Genomic DNA, 25,927 nt, shown 5'->3' with positions numbered 1-25,927 from the left:
CAACTTAAATGACATATACATAAGAACATTAAAAATTAAAGTTTCTATCATACATTTTCAGTGGAAATGTTAAAACAGATTTTTCCACCCCATTAGCAATACTATGCATGAGTATGTGCTAAATCGCTTCAGTTCTGTCCAACTCTTTGTACTGTAGCTCTTATGGACTGCAGTCCACCAGGCTTCTCTGTCCATGCGATTCTATAGGCAACAATACTGGAGTGGGTTGCCATGTCCTCCTCAGCAATACCATAGTTGAAAGTTATTATTTAATTGAAAATCTATTCAATTAAAAGAGAAAATTGAAGACATACCTTCTATATCAAATATTGCATTGTTGTTTAGATATAGCTCTGCCAGACAATAGTTTCTGGTTAGAAATGTTATTCCATGGAGCTGAAAATGAGAGTTAGAGAACAATATACTTTCTACAAAAATTATACATAATTATATCACATATATAAATTTAGTTAGGAGCTAACATTTGCTGTTTTTATTAATTATCTGCAACTTCTTGCCTCGGCTACTGAATTGCCTTTGAAGGTACATGTGATTAAAAAGTGTGTGGCCACAGGATTGGAAAAGGTCAGTTTTCATTCCAATCCCAAAGAAAGGCAATGCCAAAGAATGCTCAAACTACCGCACAATTGCAGTAATCTCACACACTAGTAAAGTAATGCTCAAAATTCTCCAAGCCAGGCTTCAACAGTAAGTGAACTGTGAAATTCCAGATGGTCAAGCTGGATTTAGAAAGGGCAGAGGAACCAAAGATCAAATTGCCAACATCTGTTGGATCATCGAAAAAGCAAGAAAGTTCCAGAAAAACATTTACTTCTGCTTTATTGACTATACCAAACCCTTTGACTGTGTGGATCATAATAAACTGTGGAAAGTTCTGAAAGAGATGGGAATACCAGACCACCTGACCTGCCTCCTGGTAAATCTGTATGCAGGTCAGGAAGCAACAGTTAGAACTGGACATGGAACTACAGAATGGTTCTAAATCGGGAAAGGAATACATCAAGGCTGTATACTGTCACCCTGCTTATTTAACTCATATGCAGAGTCCATCATGAGAAACGCTGGACTGGATGAAGCACCAGCTGGAATCAAGATTGCAGGGGAAAATATCAATAACCTCAGATATGCAGATGACACCACCCTTATGGCAGAAAGCGAAGAAGAAATAAAGAGCCTCTTGATGAAAGTGAAAGAGGAGAATGAAAAGGTTGGCTTAAAACTCAACATTCAGTAAACTAAGATCATGGCATCTGGTCCTCAGTTCATGGCAAATAGATGGGGAAACAATGGAAACAGTGAGAGACTTTATTTTCTTGGCTCCAAAATCACTAATGGTGACTATAGCCATGAAATTAAAAGACACTTGTTCCTTGGAAGAAAAGCTATGACCAACCTAGACAGCATATTAAAAAATAGAGATGTTACTTGGCCACCAAAGGTTTGTCTAGTCAAAGCTATGGTTTGTCCAGTAGTCATATATGGACGTGAGAGTTGGACTATAAAGAAAGCTGAGTGCCAAAGAGCTGATGCTTTTGAATTGTGGTGTTGGAGAACACTCTTGAGAGCCCCTTGGACTGCAAGGAGAGCCAAACAGTCCATCCTAAAGGAGATCAGTCCTGAATATTCACTGGAAAGATTGATGTTACAGCTGAAACTCCAATACTTTGGCCATCTGGTAGTAAGAACTGACCTCTTGGAAAAGACCCTGATGCTGGGAAAGATTGAAAGCAGGAGGAGAAGGGGATGACAGAGGAGGAGATGGTTGGATGGCATCACCGACACAATGGACATGAGTTTGAGAAAGCTCTGGAAGGTGGTGATGGACAGGGAAGTCTAGTGTGCTGCAATCCATGGGGCTACAAAGAGTCAGACACAACTGAGTGAATGAACTGGTCTAGCTGACTTAATACAAACTTATCTTACCACATCTCCTCTAAACTGTGTGGTTTTCAAAGCTTCTGGAATCTTTTGCAGCCCTTTGCTTTGACAACCTTTCCTATAGTTCTGCTCCATGTCATAGCACTGGATTTTGCTCCATAAATCCACTGATTCACCATCACATATTATTAAGTGGCTATTATGTGCCAAGGGCTCCCTCCTCAGATAATGCTAAGCTGTTTCTGCATCTGTGTATGAGTCATGATTTCTCTTTGCCTGAATGGCTTTTCTTCCTGGTACATTTCTGATTATTCTCAAGGATCTGCCCTAGGCTGGCAATGCCTCTCCCACCATGCCTGAGCAGGCTGCCACAACACGTTTCCACTGCTCCAGAGATTCATTGAGACCATTCTTTGATCTCTTTGCATCTCACCGCTGTCTTCTTGCTTTGTTTCTCTACATTTTGTTTCCCACATTTTGACCCACATTTTGTTTCTCTAAACTTCCACCTGTTCCAGGACTTTGAGTCAGATTTCCTTAGCGATGGTTTAATTCAGTAGTTAAATGCTCTACATGCCACCCACCCACCCTTCCGCTGAGATATACCTTCCCCTTCTCACCACTGTCCCCCCGCTCCCCCCACCCCCAAGAAGGCCTAATTCTGAATTCTCTTTCTTTATGCTCCAGTCTATGAGCCATGTCATCTTCTCGGGCTCTCTGTCCTTCGTGTCAACAGATCTCAGTTGAGCCAAGCACTCTGTAATCTGAATACATTCAGGAGATCAGACCCAGGGCTAACAGCTCAACTGGCCACCATTTCCAAGGAGCAGACAAGGTACAGCACAATCCTCTTACTTTACAGCTCATCTTTCTTTAATAAGTCCTTTCCTGATAACTCCGAATCCCATGAACCTTCCTTTTCTTGAGCACATCCAACACTTTCTTAGACTTGTGCAATCACTTGATCACTGGTTTTGTGCTTTCCTTAAGGAAAGAAACCATGTTTCCTCAGTCTCTGATCCTTCCCACCTTTCCATTCTCATAACTACACGGTGAAGTGGGATCTTACTTTCAAGATGAGATTAGAAATTTGGTGTGCGATATGAATTGGAAATAGTCAAAAGCACTCTTGATAATTCCTCTAATGAACCATTACATTACATAATAGGAGTTTTTAGCTCTGATCTGAATTCAGAAATGTTTGTTACCCTGCAAGGAGAATCCCACTACTTAAAATATATATATATTGACTTTATAACCCTGATAAAATTTGACAGATTTGTTTGAGTTATGAGGATGAGACATGGTAGAGTCACAGGGTGGGGCAGATAAGTTCTAAAAGCAGTGCTTAAGTTAAATGTGAATAATCCTCACTTTACAGCTTAATACAGGATGTAGCAGGGAGAAGAATCTCATGAAACAGTTTTGACCAAGTGCTTACTGGTTTATATATACAGAAATAAGTGCTCATGATTATAAATTAGTTTTATATGTTTATTAAAATCTATCACAGGAAATACTGTCATCAGTTAAATAAAAATGTTTTAACTTTTGATGGATTGATTCAGGTAGACAGATGCCAACTTATCTGACTTAGTGAGGATTTATTAGAAATTTTACTCATGCCCTCTCATAATTCAGAAAAGCTATTTTAGATTTATATTCAAAGTTTGAAAATGGGTTTCCTTAGCGAATTTAATTTTTTTCTTATATTTGCAGCAGTCCTAAGTTATGAATCTATAAAATGCACATGTCCTGCTCAACCTCATTGCCTCTCAGTCTTCAGTTCAGTTCAGTTCAGTCGCTCAGTCGTGTCTGACTCTTTGCAACCCCATGAATCGCAGCACACCAGGCCTCCCTGTCCATCACCACCTCCCGGAGTTCACTCAGACTCGTGTCAGTGATGCCATCCAGCCATCTCATCCTCTGGCGTCCCCTTCTCCTCCTGCCCCCAATCCGTCCCAGCATCAAAGTCTTTTGCAATGAGTCAACTCTTCGCATTAGGTGGCCAAAGTACTGGAGTTTCAGCTTTAGCATCATTCCTTCCAAAGAAATCCTGGGGCTGATCTTCAGAATGGACTAGTTGGATCTCCTCGCAGTCCAAGGGACTCTCAAGAGTCTTCTCCAACACCACAGTTTAAAAGCATCAATTCTTCAGCATTCAGCATTCTTCACAGTCCAACTCTCACATCCATACATGACCACGGGAAAAACCATAGCCTTGACTAGACAGACCTTAGTCGGCAAAGTAATGTCTCTGCTTTTGATTATGCTATCTAGGTTGGTCATAACTTTTCTTCCAAGGGCTAAGCGTCTTTTAATTTCATGGCTGCAATCACCATCTGCAGGGATTTGGGAGCCCCCAAAAATAAAATCTGACACTGTTTCCACTGTTTCCCCATCTATTTCCCATGGAGTGATGGGACCAGATGCCATGATCTTTGTTTTCTGAATGTTGAGCTTTAAGCCAACTTTTTCCCTCTCCTCTTTTACTTTCATCAAGAGGCTTTTTAGTTCTTCTTCACTTTCTGCCATAAGGGTGGTGTCATCTGCATATCTGAGGTTATTGATATTTCTCCTGGCAATCTTGATTCCAGCTTGTGCTTCTTCCAGTCCAGCGTTTCTCATGATGTACTCTGCATAGTAGTTAAATAAGCAGGGTGACAATATACAGCTTTAACGTACTCCTTTTCCTATTTGGAACCAGTCTGTTGTTCCATGTCCAGTTCTAACTGTTGATTCCTGGCCTGCGTACAGATTTCTCAAGAGGCAGATCAGGTGGTCTGGTATTCGCATCTCTTTCAGAATTTTCCACAGTTTATTGTGATCCACACAGTCAAAGGCTTTGGCACAGTCAATAAAGCAGAAATAGATGTTTTTCTGGAACTCTCTTGCTTTTTCCATGATCCAGCAGACGTTGGCAATTTGATCTCTGGTTCCTCTGCCTTTTCTAAAACCAGTTTGAACATCAGGAAGTTCACGGTTCATGTATTGCTGAAGCCTGGCTTGGAGAATTTTGAGCATGACTTTACTAGCGTGTGAGATGAGTGCAATTGTGTGGTAGTTTGAGCATTCTTTGGCATTGCCTTTCTTTGGGATTGGAATGAAAACTGACCTTTTCCAGTCCTGTGGCCACTGCTGAGTTTTCCAAATTTGCTGGCATATTGAGTGCAGCACTTTCACAGCATCATTTTTCAGGATTTGAAATAGCTCTACTGGAATTCCATCACCTCCACTAGCTTTGTTCGTAGTGATGCTTCCTAAGGCCCACTTGATCTGTACATAATTACATCAGCACTTGTGAAGGAGAAACACTACTAATTTCACTTCAGCTTTTTGAGAGGGGCCAAGTTTGTGCCAAGTAGGAGAGACCATTGACACAGTGAGGGGTGGGTCCCAGTTGCTTCCTATCCCTTCCACTCCTCCTGCTAACCTCCTGACAGCCACTCATTACCTTTTTGTCCTTCCCCTCACCAATCCCTAATCTAATGATAGCCACACTTAACATCAGCATGGAAAGAGAACACCAGGGCAAATCACGACTTTTTCTTCTCTTTTTTTTTCCTCCAGTTGCCTGCCCAACATTGACAGAACATTACTAGTTAGTTGAGGTTTTAATTTCTCTTGCATTATGCATTAACACAAGAATACTAATAAACTCAAACGATTTCATCTTGATTATAGAATAATAATTTTCTCAAGAGTGTTAACATCATTGAACCATGATTATTGGGATTTTAAGATTGCATTACTTGTTGGGATGAAATAATTTGGGGGAAATGGAGTGAAAGGAGATAAAGCCAAATCATGACAACCTGGGAAACTATTAAAAGATTTTGTACAGAGAAGTGTTATTGACCAGTTTTTTTTTTGGAAAGAAAATGGCAGGAAAGAGTACTGTTTAGAAGAGACAGTAATGACAAGAGATTAACAAATAAAGAGCTCAAAAAGCAAGAGAGTTCAAAAGAATATACGGATCCCAGAGTACAGTAATGACAGTGGAAGAAGATCAAAGTAGAGGAAATTGAGAGAGAGCTCCAAGGTAAAATTCACAGGACCTTATAGACATTGCAATGTACCAAGTTGCTGAAGTTAAGATCCAGGAATGGGAGCTGAAAGACTTGCTGATTATTTTGACACTCAAACCATTGTTAAAGTAAAACATTACAATTTTCCGCTTAGAAAAATCTACACTACCAATTTTAAGGATTGCCATAAAATTTATATTAGAACGTGACATTTCACAAATTATATCAGAACCTCAGATATGCAGATGATACCACTCTAATGGCAGAAAGCAAAGAGGAACTAAAGAGCCTCTTGATGAGAGTGAAAAGGGGGAGTGAAAAGCTGGCTTAAAACTCATCATTCAAAAAACTATGATCATGGGATCCAATCCCATCATGGCAAATAAATAGGGAAAAAGTGGAAACAGTGACAGATTTGGGGTTCCAAAATTACTGTGGATAGTGACTGCAGCCATGAAATTAAAAGATGTTTGCTCCTTGGAAGAAAAGATATGATAAACCTAGACAGCATATTCAAAAGCAGAGACATCACTTTGCTGACAAATGCCCACATGGTCATAGTTTTTCCAGTAGTCATGTACAGATGTGACAGATGGACCATGAAGAGACTCTTGAGAGTCTCTTGGACAGCAGAGATCCAACCAGTCAATCCTAAAGGAACTCAGTCCTGAATATTCATTGGTAGGACCGATGCTGAAGCTCCAATACTTTGGCCAGCTGATGTGAAGACCTGACTCATTGGAAAAGACTCTGATTCTGGGAAAAAATAAGGGCAAGAGGAGAAGGGAGAGACAGAGGCTGAGATGGTTGGATGGCATCACTCATCATGATTAAGTGGCCGTAAGTTTGAGCAAACTCCAGGAGATACTGAAGGACAGGGAAGCTGGGCATACTGCAGTCCGAGGAGTGGCGAAGAGTCAGATGGGACTTAGTGACTAAACAAGACCAACATATCTTGGCTCAGGGTTTGACACATAGCAAGCGGTCAATAAACAATAGCTGCTACTATTTACTCCCTAACCATTACTTTTGATAGAGTGGAGAGCACTTACGTTTAAGATAAAGCTCTTATGGGTAACCACTGATGCATTAGTGGGGAAATTTTTATGCTAGCATGATTTTAAAATTAAGGAGGCATACTTTTAGGGCAGGACTTCGTAACCTTTACAACTATCGACATTTGAGGCCAGATAAATCTTTGTTGGGGTTGGTGGAATTGCTCTGTGGATTGTAGTATGGTTGGCAGCATCCCTAACTTCTATCTGCTAGAAGTCAGTAGCATACAGATCCCAGCTGTGAGAATAGAAAATGTCTCCAAACATTGTCGCATATTCCCCTTCTATGTGTGATGTGGGAGAGGGGTTGCAAAGTCATTCTTGATTGGGAACTACTGATTTAGACTCAAGGGAAAAGTCATATCTTTTAAACATTTATTATGACCCAGGAACTAAGCTAGATATTTTCACCAATGTCATCTGACTCTTACAGTAGCCCATGGTATTTGTTTTATTTCTTTATTTTTTTACCTAGGAGGAAACTGAGGCTTAGAGAAGTTAAACATTTTCTCAAGATAACAGAGCAAGGGTTCAAATCCAAGACTGTCTGATTCTCAGATCAAAAGTTGGCATATAGTGCATCAAGTGGTTCATTAAATTGGGGGAATTTCTATATAAACCATCCAGAAGACATTAACTTGAATATAATTTTAAGTAATGGAAATATTATTAGAATAATGGAAAACATGGAGTAATAAAAAATATTCCACAATTATTTTTTTCTACTATGTCAGCAATAACCAAAAAACATGTTTAAAATGTACCCCAAAATATTTGGCATCAAATAAGAAAAAAGAAGAGAACTATAATAATTCTAAATATATACACATATGGCAAAGTACTAATGTCTTCTGAAGATACACATATATGTGATATTTACATAGATATATGGGCTTCCCAGGTGGCCCTAATGGTTAAAAAAACCCTGCCTGCCAACACAGGAGACTTAAGAGATGTGGGTTTGATACCTGGGTAAGGAAGATCCCCTGGAGGAGGGCATGGCAACCCACTCCAGTATTCTTGCCTGGAGAACCCCATGAACAGAGGAGCCTGGCGGGCAACAGTCCATGGGGTCGCAAAGAGTCAGACATGACAGAGGCAATTTAGCATGCATGCACAAATAAAATTACCTTATTTAAGCAATAAGACAGACACAGAGAGGTTGAGTAACTTGTTCACAGGGCTACACAGCTTGTATATAGAAGAACTGAAGTTTGGCCCAGACTCCAGAGTCCTTGCTGGGAACCATTGAACTTTATTACCACCCAGGGTAGGAAGCTGAGCTGTGAAGCTCATTCCCAGATGCAGCTTGAGTCACTGGCTTGACTTGCCCCATCCACCTGATCTAATCTTGAATCTCTCAAAGGATCTGGGTTTCTCTCAAAAATTGCTCCATTCTGGCTGCCCCTATCTCAGGCTAACTGTGGGTCCCAGGCACTGTCCTCTCATGCCTCCAACCCTTAGGAAGTTTTTCTCCAGTTTTATCAATGACCTTCCAGCAGAAACTAGACAGATGTATCTGATTGCCAATCAGTCCAAACTAAAAGAACCTCCCAGCATTGGTGTGAAGCAAAGTAATATGCAAGTAAATGCACTTGCTCTTGGTTTCCTCCACGTTGCTTTTCAGCATTCCTTTTCCCCAGCATCTTCTTACCCCTGAACGCCCCACTTCAAGCCCTTTCAACATGCTCTAGAGTCCCATTTCTGCAGATTGGTAGAGGTAAACTGCTATATTGTTGATAAGGCTTAAGATAGCCATCCCAAAGGTGTTTCTTTTAAATTATTTTGTTCTCTATTTTACCCCTTTCTCTTAGAACACTGTCTGCTAGTAGTTGCTGCTGTTCCTGTTAGTCACAAAGTCATGTCTGACTCTTTTGTAACACCATGGACTGTAGCCTGCCAGGCTCCTCTGTCCATGGGATTCTCCAGGCAAGAATACTGGAATGGGTTGCCATTTCCTTCTCCAGGGGATCGTCCTGACCCAGGGATCAAACCCATGTCTCCTGTATTGCAGGCAGATTCTTTACTGTGAAGTCATCAGGGAAGCCCTGCTATTTCTTTTCAATTAGAGGATTGTGACCGATGACTCTCTAATTGCTGACTTTCAGGTCAGTCTGAATAGGTATTGTGCTCTGAGAAGATTTCCGAGTGTCTCTTGAATTATGTTCCATAATAGCTCCCTAGGATACAGCTTGTAAAATCAGTTTTAGAGACTATGTTCACTAAATCTGAATAATGCCATCAATATAAAGAGTGTCTTCAAAAAATGTCTATTGTTGTAAAACAAGATCACAGACTTGGAAGGAAACTTAAGAATTATGCACATGATTGCTGGTGAGGAAAATGACTTCTGGTTAAAAGTTTATATTATAAACACCAATTTAATTTTTTCCAGCCAAATATTTATCTAAAATGACAATAAAATAATTGTTTCAAAAGATGTATATTCATAAAGAGAGGGAGAACAGAAAATTAGACCATAGCAGTATGGTTTTGGGAAGTATATGATCTAGGGGTAATAGAATTAATAGAAACAAGAAAGTCAAATTCTAAACCAGAAAACAATCTTATATTTATACCACAAAATTCTAAAAAGGCTCAAAGACTGGATGTGAGGATAAAGAGGAGAGGATTAACCGAGCAGAGAAATTCTATTTCTCAATAATGTTCCCAGTATAACCACATGGCAACTGGACCTCTCCCCTACCACCTCAAAAGACTAGAGATTCAATGCCTGGATGGAATGAGGGACTCTTTTAAGGGAACTCTTTTAAGACAAGAGTTCCTGGTCAAGTAGCCGCTACAGATGTAAAGACAGAGGTTCCCACTGAAAACTGGAAGATTAAGGGAATGTATGTACACTATCTGTTGAGGGTTCCCAGCCCTCTTTTCCCAGCTTGGCTCTCAGAATGTGGGCTGCCAGGTCTTTATAGTTTAATCCTGTTATGTATAAAGATAATATAATAATAACATTTTGAGGGGGTAAAAGAGCCCTTGGAAATTAAAAACATGAATGTAGTCTAAAATGTAATAAAAGAGTTGGAAGAGAATGTTGAAGAAATTCTCGGAAAGCAGAGCAACCTGACCAAAAAAATAGAAAACGGAGAAAAGAAAAGAAAATTAGAGAGCCAGTTCAGTAGTTCAACATTTGTGTAGGAGTTCCAGAAAGAGAACGGTAGACATTTATAAAAGAGAAAGAAATCAACAGTACACTCCACGAAAAATTCCCCAAATGGAAAGATATGAGTTTCTTGACTGTGATTTCCCCAAGCTCACCACAATGGTTGAAAACAGGCCTGCACCAAAGCACATCACTGTAAAATGTCAGAACACTGTCCTCCAGACAGAACACATGTGCTCACATGTGCACACACACATCATATTCAAGGATCAGGAATCAGAACGAAGAGTGGCTTCATATTCCTCAAAAGTTACACTGAAAAAATACAAAACAGTGGAGTGATGCCTTATCTCTAGCTTAGAATTCTACCAACCCAATGAGCCAAAATATTTGTCCAAATATGAACACTGAATATACACAATTGCAGGCATACACAATCTTAAAAAAAAAAATTACCACATGGAACACTTTCTCACAAAGCCGCTGGAGAATGCAGTTCAGAAAAATGTAAGACACACAATACAAGAAACGAGAGGGGGCAAAGGGAGTCCCTGGTATGGCTATGAAGGGTGATTAAAATTGTGCACAGAGGGATACATTGCAGGAAGTCCAGAGTGGAGCACGTCAGAAGGTTCTGGGTATACTTCTTTAAGAAACAAAAGCTACTGAATGATTCATTGAATAGATTTGGTCAACTGGGAGAGAGTTTGGGTTGAATAAGTAATAGTAACTAATAAAAAGTATATTCATTTGTTTGGGTTGCATAACAAATATCACAGACTGGGTGTCTTAAACAACAGAAATTTATTTCCTCATAGCTCTGGAGGCTAAAGTCCAAGATCAAGGTTCTGGCAAGACTGGTTACATTTTGAGGCCTCTCTCCTTGTACATGGCCACCTTCTGATACCTTCACATGGCTTTCTATCTGTATGCACACGTCTATTCTCTTTCTTTCTCTCTCTCCTCCTCCTCGTCTCTTTCTCCCTATCTCTTCCCCTCTGACCCTCTCTCTCCTCCCTCCCATTTTCACTCTCACTCTTGCTCTCTCTCTTCTCTCCCTCTGTATCCTAATCTCCTCTTCTACGATGACATCAGTCACACTGGATTAGGGCCAGCCCTAATGTCCCCATCTTAACTTCATTACCTCTATAAAGGTCCTAGTAGCTTCCCTAGTAGCTCAATTGGTTAAGAATCTGCCACAACATAGGAGACCCGGGTTCAATCCCTGGGTCAGGAAGATCCCCTGGAGAAAGAAATGGCAACCCATTCCATGGACAGAGGAGCCTGGTGGGCTACAGTCCATGGGATCACAGAATCGGACATGACTGTGTGACTTTCACTTTCATAAAGGCCCTATATCCAAATACAGTCGCATTCTGAGACAGTGGGGTCTAGAACTTCAACATATAAATTTTGGGGGAGGGAAACAATTCAACCCAGAACAAAAAAACTACTTAACGAGTCAAAGGAAAATAAAATCCTGGGAAGTAGAGGAAATACAATAAAGGGAAAATAGCTAGAGCTTAACACATGGCTTAGCTCTGAAGAGCATAGGTTGTCATAATAACATAGCCAGTGAATATTGATTTAACCAAAATCACAACACTGCCACATTAGGGGAATGGGAAATGGAAAGTATGCTTGTGTATGGAAAATATGTAAGTGGAGGCAGGAAAGACAAAGCATTAAATCTTCATTTTTGTGGAAAACTCAATAGCTATTGTCTAAATGGGAAAAATCAAGTGGCAGCAATACCAGCATGTGACTTTGAGATATGCAGCTAAACAATAAAAGATTACTTATAAAACTGAAACTTGTTGCATCTGGGGGCTAACAAACAAGGGCAGAGTGTGCAGAAATGTTGCTAATGTATAGAATTAGCTAATTCTTTAAACTATTATAATAGGGATACTCCAGCTGGTTTTAGAAAAGGCAGAGGAACCAGAGATCAAATTGCCAACATCCACTGGATCATCAACAAAGTAAGAGAGTTCCAGAAAAACATCTATTTCTGCTTTATTGACTATGCCAAAGCCTTTGACTATGTGGATCACAACAAACTGTGGAAAATTCTGAGAGAGATGGGAATAACAGACCACCTGACCTGCCTCTTGAGAAACCTATATGCAGGTCAGGAAGCAACAGTTAGAACTGGACAACAGTTCTAACAGTTCTAACTGTTCTAACAGTTTTAACTGGACAATAGTTAGACTCTATGGAACAACAGACTGGTTCCAAATAGGAAAAGGAGTACGTCAAGGCTGTATATTGTCACCCTGCTTATTTAACTTATATGCAGAGTACATCATGAGAAACGCTGGACTGGAAGAAACACAAGCTGGAATCAAGATTGCTGGGAGAAATATCAATAACCTCAGATATGTAGATGACACCACCCTTATGGCAGAAAGTGAAGAGCTAAAAAGCCTCTTGATGAAAGTGAAAGAGGAAAGCGAAAAAGTTGGCTTAAAGCTCAACATTCAGAAAATAAAGATCATGGCATCTGGTCCCATCACTCCATGGGAAATAGATGGGGAAACAGTGGAAACAGTGTCAGACTTTATTTTTTTGGGCTCCAGAATCACTGCAGATGGTGACTGCAGCCATGAAATTAAAAGACGCTTACTCCTTGGAAGGAAAGTTATGATCAACCTAGATAGCCTATTCAAAAGCAGAGACATTACTTTGCCAACAGAGGTCCGTCTAGTCAAGGCTACGGTTTTTCCCGTGGTCATGTATGGATGTGAGAGTTGGAGTGTGAAGAAAGCTGAATGCCGAAGAATTGATGCTTTTGGACTGTGGTGTTGGAGAAGACTCTTGAGAGTCCCTTGGACTGCAAGGAGATCCAATCAGTCCATTCTAAAGGAGATCAGCCCTGGGATTTCTTTGGAAGGAATGATGCTAAAGCTGAAGCTCCAGTACTTTGGCCACCTCATGTGAAGAGTTGACTCATTGGAAAAGACTCTGATGCTGGGAGGGATTGGGGGCAGGAGGAAAAGGGGACGACAGAGGATGAGATGGCTGGATGGCATCACCGACTCGATGCACATGAGTTTGGGTGAATTCCGGGAGTTGGTGATGGACAGGGAGGCCTGGCGTGCTGGGATTCATGGGGTTGCAAAGAGTCAGACATGACTGAGCGACTGAACTGAACTGAACTGAACTGAATAGGGATACATATAGCTCTGTTAAAAACAATTTTTCAAAAAAGTTAAAAATTTTTTTAAAAAGTTTTTTAAAAAAGCACTTAATATACTTTCTGTGCTTACCGTATGTGCTTCTTTGTTCAGTACTTCACATATGCCATCAAATTTCTTCATCATGACACCCCTTAGTTAAGAAGAATAAATATCCCATATATTATATAAGGGGGCTTCCCAGGTGGCACTAGTAGTAACGAACTCACCTGCCAGTTCAGGAGACGTAAGAGATGTGGGTTCAGTCCCTGAGTTGGGAAGATCCCCTGGAGGAGAGCATGGCAACACACTCCAGTATTCTTGCCTGGGACCCTGGTATTCCCAAGGACCCTGGTAAGCTTACAGCCCATAGCGTCACAAAGAGTTGGAGACGACTGAGCTGACTTAACATGCATGCATATTATGTAAGAGGAATCAGAGCTCTAGACAAATATTTGTTAAATATTATCAGCTTATTAGTGACAGGATTATAATTATACCTGAGCTCCCAGTTCAGTATCCAGAGTTCCAGACTCTGCCAGGAATTCTATAGCTATTGGTATTATTCTTTGGATTTTCATCTTTCTAAACATTATCTTATTAAATATAGGACCGACTAATCATTATTTTTTAGCTTCCCAGCACTGAATCATCCTCCCCACAATTCAAGGAATTCTTTATCTAATGAGCCTTGGTAGGTATTAGGACTTACTCCTCATTAGGCAAAATACTTGCTTTTCTAGATTTCCTGGCAGGTAATTTGTGGACACATGACTAGGCTAGGATGCAATCTGACACATCCACTCTGAACTTCAAATCAAGAACTAGTAATACAACCCAGAGAAAATCATAATTCCAAAAGTCACCCGCACGCCAGTGTCCCTGCAGCACTAGTCACAATAGCCAGGACATGGAAGCAACCTAAATGTCCATCCACAGAGGAATGTATAAAGATGTGGTACAGATATACAATGGAATATTCAGTTCAGTTCAGTCGCTCAGTCATGTCTGACTCTTTGTGACCCCAGGAATCGCAGCTCGCCAGGCCTCCCTGTCCATCACCAACTCCCGGAGTTCACTCAGACTCACGTTCATCGAGTCCATGATGCCATCTAGCCATCTCATCCTCTGTCGTCCCCTTCTCCTCCTGCCCCCAATCCTTCCCAGGATCAGAGTCTTTTCCAATGAGTCAACTCTTCACATGAGGTGGCCAAAGTACTGGAGTTTCAGCTTTAGCATCATTCCTTCCAAAGAAATCCTGGGGCTGATCTCCTGCAGAATGGACTGGTTGGATCTCCTTGCAGTCCAAGGGACTCTCAAGAGTCTTCTCCAACACCACAGTTCAAACGCATCAGTTCTTCGGCGCTCAGCCTTCTTCACAGTCCAACTCTCACATCCACACATGACCATGGGAAAAACCATAGCCTTGACTAGACGGACCTCTGTTGGCAAAGTAATGTCTCTGCTTTTGAATATGCTCTCTAGGTTGGTCATAAATTTTCTTCCAAGGAGTAAGCGTGTTTTAATTTCATGGCTGCAGTCACCATCTGCAGTGATTTGGGAGGCCAAAAAAATGAAGTCTGACACTGTTTCCACTGTTTCCCCATCTATTTCCCATGGAATGATGGGACCAGATGCCATGATCTTCGTTTTCTGAATGTTGAGCTTTAAGCCAACTTGTTCACTCTCCTCTTTCACTTTCATCAAGAGGCTTTTTAGTTCCTCTTCACTTTCTGCCATAAGGGTGGTGTCATCTACATATCTGAGGTTATTGGTATTTCTCCCGGCAATCTTGATTCCAGCTTGTGTTTCTTCCAGTCCAGAGTTTCTCATGATGTACTCTGCATAGAAGTTAAATAAGCAGGGTGATAATATACAGCCTTGACGTACTCCTTTTCCTATTTGGAATCATTCTGTTGTTCCATGTCCAGTTCTAACTGTTGCTTCCTGACCTGCATACAGGTTTCTCAAGAGGCAGGTCAGGTGGTATGGTATTCCCATTTTTCAGAATTTTCCACAGTTTATTGTGATCCACACAGTCAAAGGTTTTGGCATAGCCAATAAAGCAGAAATAGATGTTTTTCTGGAACTCTCTTGCTTTTTCCATGATCCAGCAGATGTTGGCAATTTGATCTCTGGTTCCTCTGCCTTTTCTAAAACAGCTTGAACAACAGGGAGTTCACGGTTCATGTATTGCTGAAGCCTGGCTTGGAATATTACTGAGCCATAAAAAGAAAGAAATAGGGTCATTTGTAGAGATATGAATGGATCTAGAGACAGAGTAAAGTAAGTCAGAAAGAAGGAAACAAATTTCACCTATTAATGCATATATGTGGAATCTAAAAAAATGGTACTGATGATCTTATTTACAAAGAGGAATTGAGACACAGATGTAGAGGACACATGTATGGACAGTAAGCGGGGAGGGGGAAAGAGGGGGTGGGATGAATTGGGAGATTGGGACTGTCATACATACACTGCTATATATAAAATAGGTAAGTAATGAGAACCCAGTGTTTTACACAGGGAACTCTACTCAGTGCTCTGTGGTGGCCTAAATGGGAAGGAAACCCAAAAGAGAGGGGAGATATGTATCTGTATAGCTGATTCACTTTGCTGTACAGTAGAAACTAACACAACATTGTAAAGCAACCATACTCCAATAAAAATTAATTTTAAAAAATCAGAAACAAGTAATGCAAAGAGGTAGAGACAGTTTTGTGTTAAATCTGGTTGTGGCAGAGAAGGAGACAGCAACATTCATTCCCCACTGCAGTGGAAATGTGGCCGCAGGAATGGGGACAGGAAAACAGCAGCGCGGGTGGGGGCTTCTCCTGCTGATCGGCAAGTCAACAGTGCGTGTGGAAGCCACTTCTGTGATATGGCTGTGGCCGTGGCTTCTTTGATCCTAATAATTTTCTACACTTGATTCCTAAACTACCTAATATTCACCCAGTATCATTTCAATATATTACTTTCCTGCTTAACTCAGCTAAAGCATGCTTCTGTTAAGTGAACTTCTGTTTACCTTAACTAGCACCTTTGCAAAGAAAAGTTCAGCTTGGCAGATGCTTAAAAGACAAAACAAAACAGAAGCTGAAAAAAACAAAACCTGGAAACTATTTTTGAAGAAACGAAAAAGTGTATTAAGTAAAATATTGTCGTTACCTTCCCTAAACTTATAATTTATGATCCATTATATGACTTTTGTGATTCACTGACAAAATGGAAATATTGTATTTATGAGAAAATATTAGAATGTTTATGTACACATTTTTCCATTCAACAAATACTCGTGGAGCAGCTACTATGTGCCAGCACTGTGTTAAATTCAGTGGTATAGCGATGAAAAAAACAGACAAAACCCTGACTTTTTTTCTAGCAGGGAAAGAGAAAACAAATAATACTTACAATAAGTAAATTGTGTATTATGGAATCAATTGATAAATGCTATGGGAAAAAAATTAAGCATGGAGATTGGGGGTGCCAACAGGGAGATAATGTTATATTTCAAATGGGCTGGTCAGGAAGACCTCACAGAGCAGGTAATAGCTGAACAAATTCTTGATGAGGAAAAGGGAGTCAGCCATGAGAATATCTATGCAGGAGCACTTGAAGACTGCTGCTGCTGCTGCTAAGTCACTTCAGTCGTGTCCAACTCTGTGCGACCCCATAGACGGCAGCCCACCAGGCTCCCCCGTCCCTGGGATTCTCCAGGCAAGAACACTGGAGTGGGTTGCCATTTCCTTCTCCAGTGTATATAGGTCCAGAGATAAGAGGGTGTATGGTGCTGTTGGGTCAGTGAGTCAGGGAGAGAAGAGGTATTGAGGTCAGAGAGGTAAGCTGGCAGCCTACGTGTCCAGAGCCTTTAGGCTACTGAAAGAACTCAGCTGAAAATAATAGGGAACCATTAGAGATTTTGAGTAGAAGAGTAACATGTTTTGACTTAGATTTCCACAGATCACTCTGTTTACTGTCTTTGAGCGATTCTGAGTGAGGAGCAATTTTGTACCCCAGGGAGCATTTGACAATGTCTAGAAATATTTTTAGTTGTTGCTTCTGGGGAGAAATCTGATATATAGTGTGTAGAGGCCAGGGATGCTGCTAAATATCCCCAAATGCACAATATCACCCCCACAACCAAGAATGATCCAGTTCAGAAGGTTGGTAGTATCAGAGTTGAAAAACCTTGGGGCTTTAAAGACCCCTAGACCAGAGATTAAATGACATATACAATTCTGAAAAATTCTATATGTGTTATTTAAAGGAGTATATTATTGCATGTTTGATATTATAATTACAATATCCCTAAATTTACATGAAATTCTTAAGTATTGGGAACAATTTTAATAATATACATGGAATTATATAGGAGGAAAAAAAAAGAAAAATTTCAGTATACTTTTAGGATTTCTAAGTTCATATATATGGTGTTCCTGTTAGTGAACATGATACATTCATTTGGATCAGTTTAAAACGTATACAATTCTTAGAAATAAAATCTACACTTTAAAAATATTGAGAAATAATTGTTTTTGTACAATGAAAATAGATCTTCATTCTCATGTTTTTCCCTGTTTATTCCATGTTCTTGACATTTTTATATACACTTTTTCCCCCAAATAGGTTACATTTTTTGGATCGTAACTAGATATATTGTTGCTGTTTAGTTGCTAGTGGTGTCCGACTCTTTTGCAATCCCATGGACTATGGCCTGCCAGGCTCCTCTGTCCATGGGAATATTCAGGCAAGGATACTGGAGTGGGCTGCCATTTCCTTCTCCAGAGGATCTTCCCAGCCTAGGTATGGAACCCATCTTCTGCACTGGCAGGCGGATTCTTGACCACTGAGCCACCTGGGAAGCAACTAGATATATAGTGTATATGAATTTCACAACCATGCAGTGAAATCTTATTTAGGTTACTTTTTTGAGGTTTTAAATATTTGGTAAAATATAATTCTTTCAACAAAGTTGACATAAGAGAGATAATTAATATTACACTGAGATAGCAGAAACACATAAGAGCCCAAATTATAAGATATGCATGCCAGTTCATTTTAATCATTAATTTCTCATATGCACTACCACAGGGTTTGTGGTGCTCTAAATAGTTTTTGGAACAAAGTATGGCATGTATAAATAAATGTATATATACCTAAACCTGATTAAAGGAACCAACTAAACTTTCATGAGGCAAAGCATGTTGTGAAAACTACCTGAAAAAAAAGGTATTGCTGCTCAAAGAGTTCTTTACAAATATTTAAAACTACATACAAATAATTATTTTAATTTTCAAATTTTGACTTGCTAGTTTTGTACATCAATATGCCTTCCTAAAATACACACACGTGTGCCCTTTACCAAATTTGCAATATGTACTGCCTGTCTGGCAGATAGGGAAAAACAACGTATCTTTATGGCACAGAAGAATGAGCTCACTCTTTCTTGAAATGATTTTGCTTATTTTAGTGTGGAAAATGTTCTTATAAATATTTTCATTACTTTTTAGATGATGAAGCATGACTTTGTCAGAAGATGTATTTTTATTTAAATTTACTTTGTAAGAGTTGTCAACTATTCAGTTTTTGCTACGTTCAGTTTTTGAAACTCAGATTGTATTTTGGATAGTTGCTTGGTGAGGCATTATATATAGGTGTCTCATCAAATGCTTACTGTAATCTGTGATAAATAGAATATACCCAAGTACTGCTAGATCTTCCAGAAATAGAAAGACACTAGCATTGTGGCAATATTATACACTCATTATTAAACATCTGTTTAAAAAAAAAAAAACTTTTGAGGAAATGAGCTAAAACACAAATAGATCAAATGTATACAGACCATTTAAAACTGTAGTATAACATGCAAATCGCTTAGATCACTCGTCCAAGCAGACCCAGATTCTTAGGAAAGCTAGAAAAGATGAACTGTGACCTAAAATTCCCTCAGTCAGGCTCACTGGAAGATGAGACAAGAGAGAGTGTTTTGAAGGCTTCAGTTTATATACACCTAAGAGCAGCTGCCTCTCACTAATTACATCAGTGGAGATGAGAGAAAGATGACTCAGAAAGAGAGTTGCTACAGAACTAGTGAATATCTACACAATACAAGGAGAAAGCAAGCCCTAGAGAGCATCATGAAGGAGGAAGCAGGATAGCTTGAACAAACCTAGGAGAGTTGGGACATTGCAAATCCTTAGAAACAATTTGTACTTGTTTAATTTGTTGGTTCAGGGTCAGACTAGAAACCCCAGTTTTATCACCCATTGCATAAAAATGGGGAGAAGTGTGCACCCTTTGAGCGTGTTCGGCCAAACACACCAAACCACACTCATTCATTGTCTCCCGAAACCACTGCTTTCTCTCATTCCATTCCAGGGAGTCTGCAACCACCATGCCCTCACCAGGAGTATAGCCACTCCCTAATTCTACCTCTAGGGCCGGCACCATCATATTCATTGTTTTAGTCTATCAGTAGCCTAAAGCAAGTACAGAATAAACCATATTAGATAGGATGCTTTTGACGATAAGTAATCTCTAAGCTCAACTGAAACTGGCACATAAATTAAAATACTCATTATCTCACATATCTAGGCATCCAGAGGTTGTAAGAGCCTTAAATCTCAATGATTCTCTGAACTCTGCTTTTCTCAAAATGTTGGATACATCCACAAGTTGGAAGAATGGTTTCTGGCTTATAAGCCAGGCCAGAAAATGTCCAGAGGAAACAGCCGACCTCTCTTCCAGTGCTCTTTGAGGAATAAGGAAACCTTTCACAGAAGTCTCCCAGGAGCTACCTCCAATGTCTCTATTGCAACAGTTGGATTATGAGCCCATTCATTGACTAGCCACTCACAAGGAGGATGGGGTTATTCTGACTGGTTTAAAGTTTAGGCTTCACCCTTTGGAAGTGGGAATGGGACCACCTACCTGAGTAACAACAAGTGTGTACTAAAACACAAACTCAGATTCTGCTATCCAGGTAAAGGAAGATAATGGATAATGAATAGACAGCTGATAAAATGATCAGTACATTTGCCTCCACAAAGTTGTTGATTGAATAAATGAATAAACAAAAAAGATGTGTTCATTTCATTTTACTATTTTATGCCTTAATTGTTCCTAAGCAGAGGGTAGGGAATAAATCTAAGGACATTTATTTATGTTCTATAATAATGTAAGAACAATGCTGGTCACAGATTCAAACCACTGTTAGCAAAACATTACAAATCTAAATATTTATGTTCATTTGTCAATGTTGATGTTTCTCACCAAGGTTCTCCATATCATTTCTATACTGGCATAGTAACTTCCTGATAGTAGTTCACCAAGTGTGATCTAGATTGTAGAGAAAACTAATAATCACATTTTTTCCATAGGAATTTTGATGAAGTACTATCATAGCTAGGAGAAGGCAATGGTACCCCACTCCAGTACTCTTGCCTGGAAAATCCCATGGACGGAGGAGCCTGGTAGGCTGCAGTCCATGGGATCGCTAAGAGTCAGACATGACTGAGCAACTTCACTTTCACTTTTCACTTTCATGCATTGGAGAGGGAAATGGCAACCCACTCCAGTGTTCTTGCCTGGAGAATCCCAGGGATGGTGGAGCCTGGTGGGCTGCATCTATGGGGTCGCACTGAGTCAGACACGTCTGAAGCAACTTAGTAGCAGCAGCAGCAGCAGCAGCAACTATCATAGCTAATATGCGCATTAGAGTTTTAGATGCTCAATAAGACTTTAATTTTTCATGGAGTGTGAATACGCCAAAAACTTAGCAACCAGTCAACTATTGATCAACCCCAAAATTCACATTGGCTTATTCACTCATCTCATGACCACTTAAAATTTATTTGAATATGATATCTTTTCAGGATTATATGGAATTGTTGTTCAGTTGCTAAGTCATGTCTTACTCTTTGTGACCCCATGGACTGCAGCACTCCAGGCTTCCCTGTCCTTCAATATCTCCCAAGGTCTGCTCAAATTCATGCCCATTGACTTGGTGATGATGTCATCTAACAATCTAAGTAAATCTATTTTTAAAGAACAAAGTTAAGTGATTGCTATTTGGGAAAGAATATAGTTTGTTAAACATAAATAACCAAACACTAGAAGAGAATTTAGCCCATTTTTTGCACCCTTTCTCCACCAACCCCCTTCAAAACCAAAGTACAATAATTGACAGTGTATGCAATCCTTTCCTATATATATAATGCATCTGTAAGTCAACTGTATGAAAATTCAGTGACTGCCTGAAGGTGGGATGATGTCCACTACAAGAAAGCCAAAAAAATATTAAAAATCCCTAATCACATCTCTCCCTTTAGACATACTGCCAACATTTGTACACATTCTTTCCTTCAAAGCTGAACACTGAACACCACACACATGAAAAACAAAGATTAGTCACTTTTGCCATGCTTGATGAGTTCCATCTTTTTCTAATTGGAGGTCACACACTGCGACCCAGGATAATTTTTGGCAGAGTGTTTAAGAGTTTTGAACTTGTATGCCCTTAAGTAGTTTGTGCACTTTCCATTTCAGTTGTTAGCTGCCTGGGCCTTGAAGGTATTTGTGCTTGTTCTCCTAGAAATTATTTCAAGCTTATGCAACTTATGTTTGCACTTAATACTAGAAGAACTTTTTTCCATTTTCCACTTAATTGGTTAAAAAAACAGACAAATTGCAATGTAATATTGAAATACGTTCATAAACATGGCTGCTTAAAGATTCAGTGCTGTGAATCTGGACTATTGCTTGACAAGCAGACCATTACTAAAAACTCAAATTGTTATTTTTTAATCAGCTGGTGTTTGAAAGTTTAAATTTAGAATGCTAAGACCAGATCATCAATTTATAATGAACAAAATACAAGCTGTTGGAAAGTCAAATTTCAGAAAGTTGAGAATGACTGACTCGCTAACTATAGTAATTGTTTTGGCTTGAATTTTAGTTCAGTCCCGCTCTTTGACTTGAAGAAAGCTTGGAGCTCCAGTTTGGCCCCACTATGGAGGAGGAGGTGGGAAGACTCTGCCGACTAACCCTGGCCTCTAAGAGCAGCCTCAAGGACCACACTCAGTGACCTTGATGAGCCTTTCTGGCAGCTGGTGACATGATGGCTGAGTGCCTGGCACTTCCTGAAGAAGCTAGATCAGCTTGGGAGGTAATCAGTCCCTCACATGGCAGGACAATGTGTGTGAGTTCTGGGGAATGCACGCAGGACCTTAGGAGGAATGTTGATCTAGGGCACTTTACAAAGGATCCTGCCCAAGAGGGCAGTTTGCCAAGGCAAGAGATGCTCAGATGTGAGAGCGATTGGGATGCAAGGTTAGGGGAGGTCTGGAGTGGCCAGCAAAGAGGAATCAGAGTTGGAGAAACCTAGCAGAGGGGACTTCTGAATAACCCAATGGGAGAAAACAATAAACTCTGAACATTGTTAATATCAGTGGGTGCAAACTGAAAAATAACTTTGCTTTTCCTTGGCCTTTCCACTGCCTCTACACTTCTCCATTCCATACTAACTTGCGAAGGCTGGGATAGAGGTATGAGGCAAGAAAACAACCAGCCACATCCCCTTGCTAGTGAAGAAGGCAGATGGCCATCCGCAGTCAGCCCTAGCTGAATAAGAGAGGAGAGATGGGGGATGTCTCATTTATGAATTAACATATTCATCTCCACATTCTCATTTTGAACTGAGCCTAAGACTGGCTTAAAACGGACTGAAAGTTCTTGGACGACAAAAGAGAGAGAGAAAAAAAGTCATGAGACTGCACAAGTTTTCTTTCAGGAAACTGGGAAGCAGCAGCTTACATTGAACAGTTTTGAAAGAACATGGGAGGAAAAAGTAAAGCTCCCATCTGACAACATCTCACCAACTGACCTATTCAATATGCATGTGTGCAAAGTCGCCTCAGTTGTTTCTGGCTGTTTGCGACCCTGTGTTCTGTAGCCCGCCAGGCTCCTCTGCCCATGAGGATTCTCCAGAATACTGCCCTCCTCCAGGGGATCTTCCCAGCCCTGGGATCAAACCCACGTTTCTTAAGTCTTCAGGGTTGGCGGGCAGATTTTCTACCACTAGTGCTATACCACTTTGTATATACATATAGTTCCTTACCTATATTAAAATTAGGATTATAAAATATTAATACTTTTAATGACCAGTTCTATTAAAAACATGAAATTAAGATTGTAGTTTAATCAGAGAGCCATGTAAAGATCAAATATCACACTACCTTGTTATGATGTAGCCATAAGTATTTTAATTTTTTAAACCTAGAAAGATCAATGACCTCTGTCAGCTCCCTGGAAAGGAAAAGAGAAAGTGAATATTAGCAACAATTAATTTATTCATGTCTAAAGTTGCTTATATAGTATGACTTGGGGAGAATTGAAAAGGCCTCTTTCTGTCCTTTCAAAATTATTGGCACATTTATACAGGCTAATTTCCTACATTCCACCTTTAAAACTTCATTCTTGGATTAAGATTTTTGTCAGCCAGTTAAAGCAAATACTAAAAGGAGGAAATTTATCACGTTAGTAGAATTTATACCTCATTACAACTGAATTTATTGGGACCTTCATTTTAAAAGACTTCACTGAGGAGAGGCCAGAGGAACAAAAGTAAGAGCAGAAGACGCCAGACTTAAGGTCAATGTGGGAAACAGCATCGGCTCCTGCTTCCTACGTGGCTGCCTATGAGGTCTTTAGTTTGAGGTTGTCCAGATCTTGGCCAAACTGGGTTTAAGACATGGAAACTGCAGGACCTGAAGAGGCAGAGAGTGAGTGAAGTGTTTTATTCTCCCATTGTTGTTTATCATATGTGTGTGTGCTAAGTCACTTCAGCCATGTCCAGCTCTTGTGACCTCATGGACTGTAGCCCACCAGGCTTCTCTGTCCATGGGATTCTTTACCACTGAGTCACTAGAGAAGTCCATAATTTTTAATATTTTGCCACATTTATGTTCACTCTCTTATCTGTATACACAATTTACCTATTTGCTAGTTGATAAGTTTCTTGGTGAATCGTTTGAAAATAAGTTGCAGACATGACTCCAGGGCTTTGATTCATAAATACTTCAGCACATGCATCCCTCAAACGAGGACATTCTCCTGCTTAACCACCATACCAATATCAAACCTGAGAAAATTAAAATTGAATTAAACGATATCATCTAATACACTGCTATTCATATTCAAATTGTTCCTGTTGTCCCTACTCTTTTTTTTTTTTTTTTTTTTTTTACAGATTTTTTGCTTGTTTAAACCCAGAATTGCATCAACACTGATGCACTGGTATAACCCATTTTCAGTTGGTATAACCCATTGTTTGTTTTTTAGTTGCTAAGTTGTGTCCAACTCTTTGTGATCCCATGGCCTGCAGCATGCCAGGCTTCCCTGTCCTTCGCTATCTCCCAGAGTTTGCTCAGACTCACGGCCATTGAGTTGGTGATGCCATCCAATTATCTCATCTTCTGCCTCTTCCCTCCCCCCCACCCCCCGCCCCCCCGCCCTTTTCCTCCTGCCCTCAATCTTTCCCAGCATCAGGGTCTTTTCCAACAAGTTGGCTTTTCCCTATCAGGTGACCAAAGTATTGGAGCTTCAGCTTCAGTATCAGTCTTTCCAATGAATAGTCAGGGTTGATTTCCTTTAGGATTGACTGGTTTGATCTCCTTCCAATGAATATTCAGGGCAGTCCAAGGGACTCTCATGAGTCTCACAATATGAAGGCATCAATTCTTTGGCATTCAGCTTTCTTTATCATCCAACTCTCACATCCATACATGACTACCAGAAAAACTGTAGCTTTCACTATACGGACCTTTTTTGGCAAAGCAATCTCTTGCTTTTTAATACGCTATCTAACTTGGTCATAACTTTTCTTCCATGGAGCAAGCGTCTTTTAATTTCATGGCTACAGTCACCATCTGCAGTGATTTTGGACCCCAAGAAAATAAAATCTGTCACTCTTTCCACTTTTTCCCCATTTATTTGCCATAAAGTGATGGCACTGGATGTCATGATTTTAGTTTTTTGAATGTTGAGTTTTAAGCCAGATATTTCACTCTCCTCTTTCACCCTCATAAGAGGCTCTTTAGTTTCTCTTCATTTTCTGCCATTAGAGTGGTATCATCTGCGTATCTGAAGTTGTTGATATTTCTCCCAGCAACCTTGATTCCAGCCTGTGGTTCATTCAGCACAGCAGTTTGCATGATATACTCTGTATAATCCATTAGTCTTCCTAAATTAAAAATAGTCACCTTCTCTCCTTTATTGCCTTCAAAGTTTACTTTCTGAAGAGTCCAGGACAGTTGTCTGATAGAATTTCTCACATTCTTGAGGGGTCTGATTGCTACCTCATGATTAAATTTAAATAAGGTCATTTTAAAATTACAACAGTGGGTAATTACTACACCACATCAGGAGGCACAATGATGCCACTTTGCCCCACTCTTTGTGAAGGTTGTGTGTGTGTGCTCAGTCACTAAGTCATGTTCAACACTTTGCAACCCCATGGACTGTAGCCCTACAGGCTCCTCTCTCCATGGGAGTCTCCAGGCAAAAATACTGGAGTGGGCTGCCATGCCCAACTCCAAGGGATCTTCCTGACCCAGGGATCTCTTATGTCTCCTGCACTGGCAGGCAGAT

General features: G+C 40.1%; 1 protein-coding gene across 1 annotated transcript in view; it reads right to left on the bottom strand.

Moving 5' to 3' along the window:
* Positions 1-25,927, bottom strand: part of LRRC72 (leucine rich repeat containing 72) — a 60,292-nt gene that overhangs the window by 18,202 nt on the left and 16,163 nt on the right. The window contains exons 4-5 of the mRNA XM_069587635.1: positions 23,515-23,584; positions 315-396 (exon numbers count right to left, since the gene is read on the bottom strand). Coding sequence (XP_069443736.1) covers positions 315-396; positions 23,515-23,584 — 152 coding nt within the window. The remainder of the gene's footprint in view (positions 1-314; positions 397-23,514; positions 23,585-25,927) is intronic.

Source organism: Ovis canadensis, chromosome 4 (genome assembly GCF_042477335.2).
Source record: "Ovis canadensis isolate MfBH-ARS-UI-01 breed Bighorn chromosome 4, ARS-UI_OviCan_v2, whole genome shotgun sequence".
NCBI lineage: Eukaryota > Metazoa > Chordata > Mammalia > Artiodactyla > Bovidae > Ovis > Ovis canadensis.
Note: the sequence above shows the minus strand (reverse complement) of the source record. Positions and strands in the feature narration are given on the sequence as shown.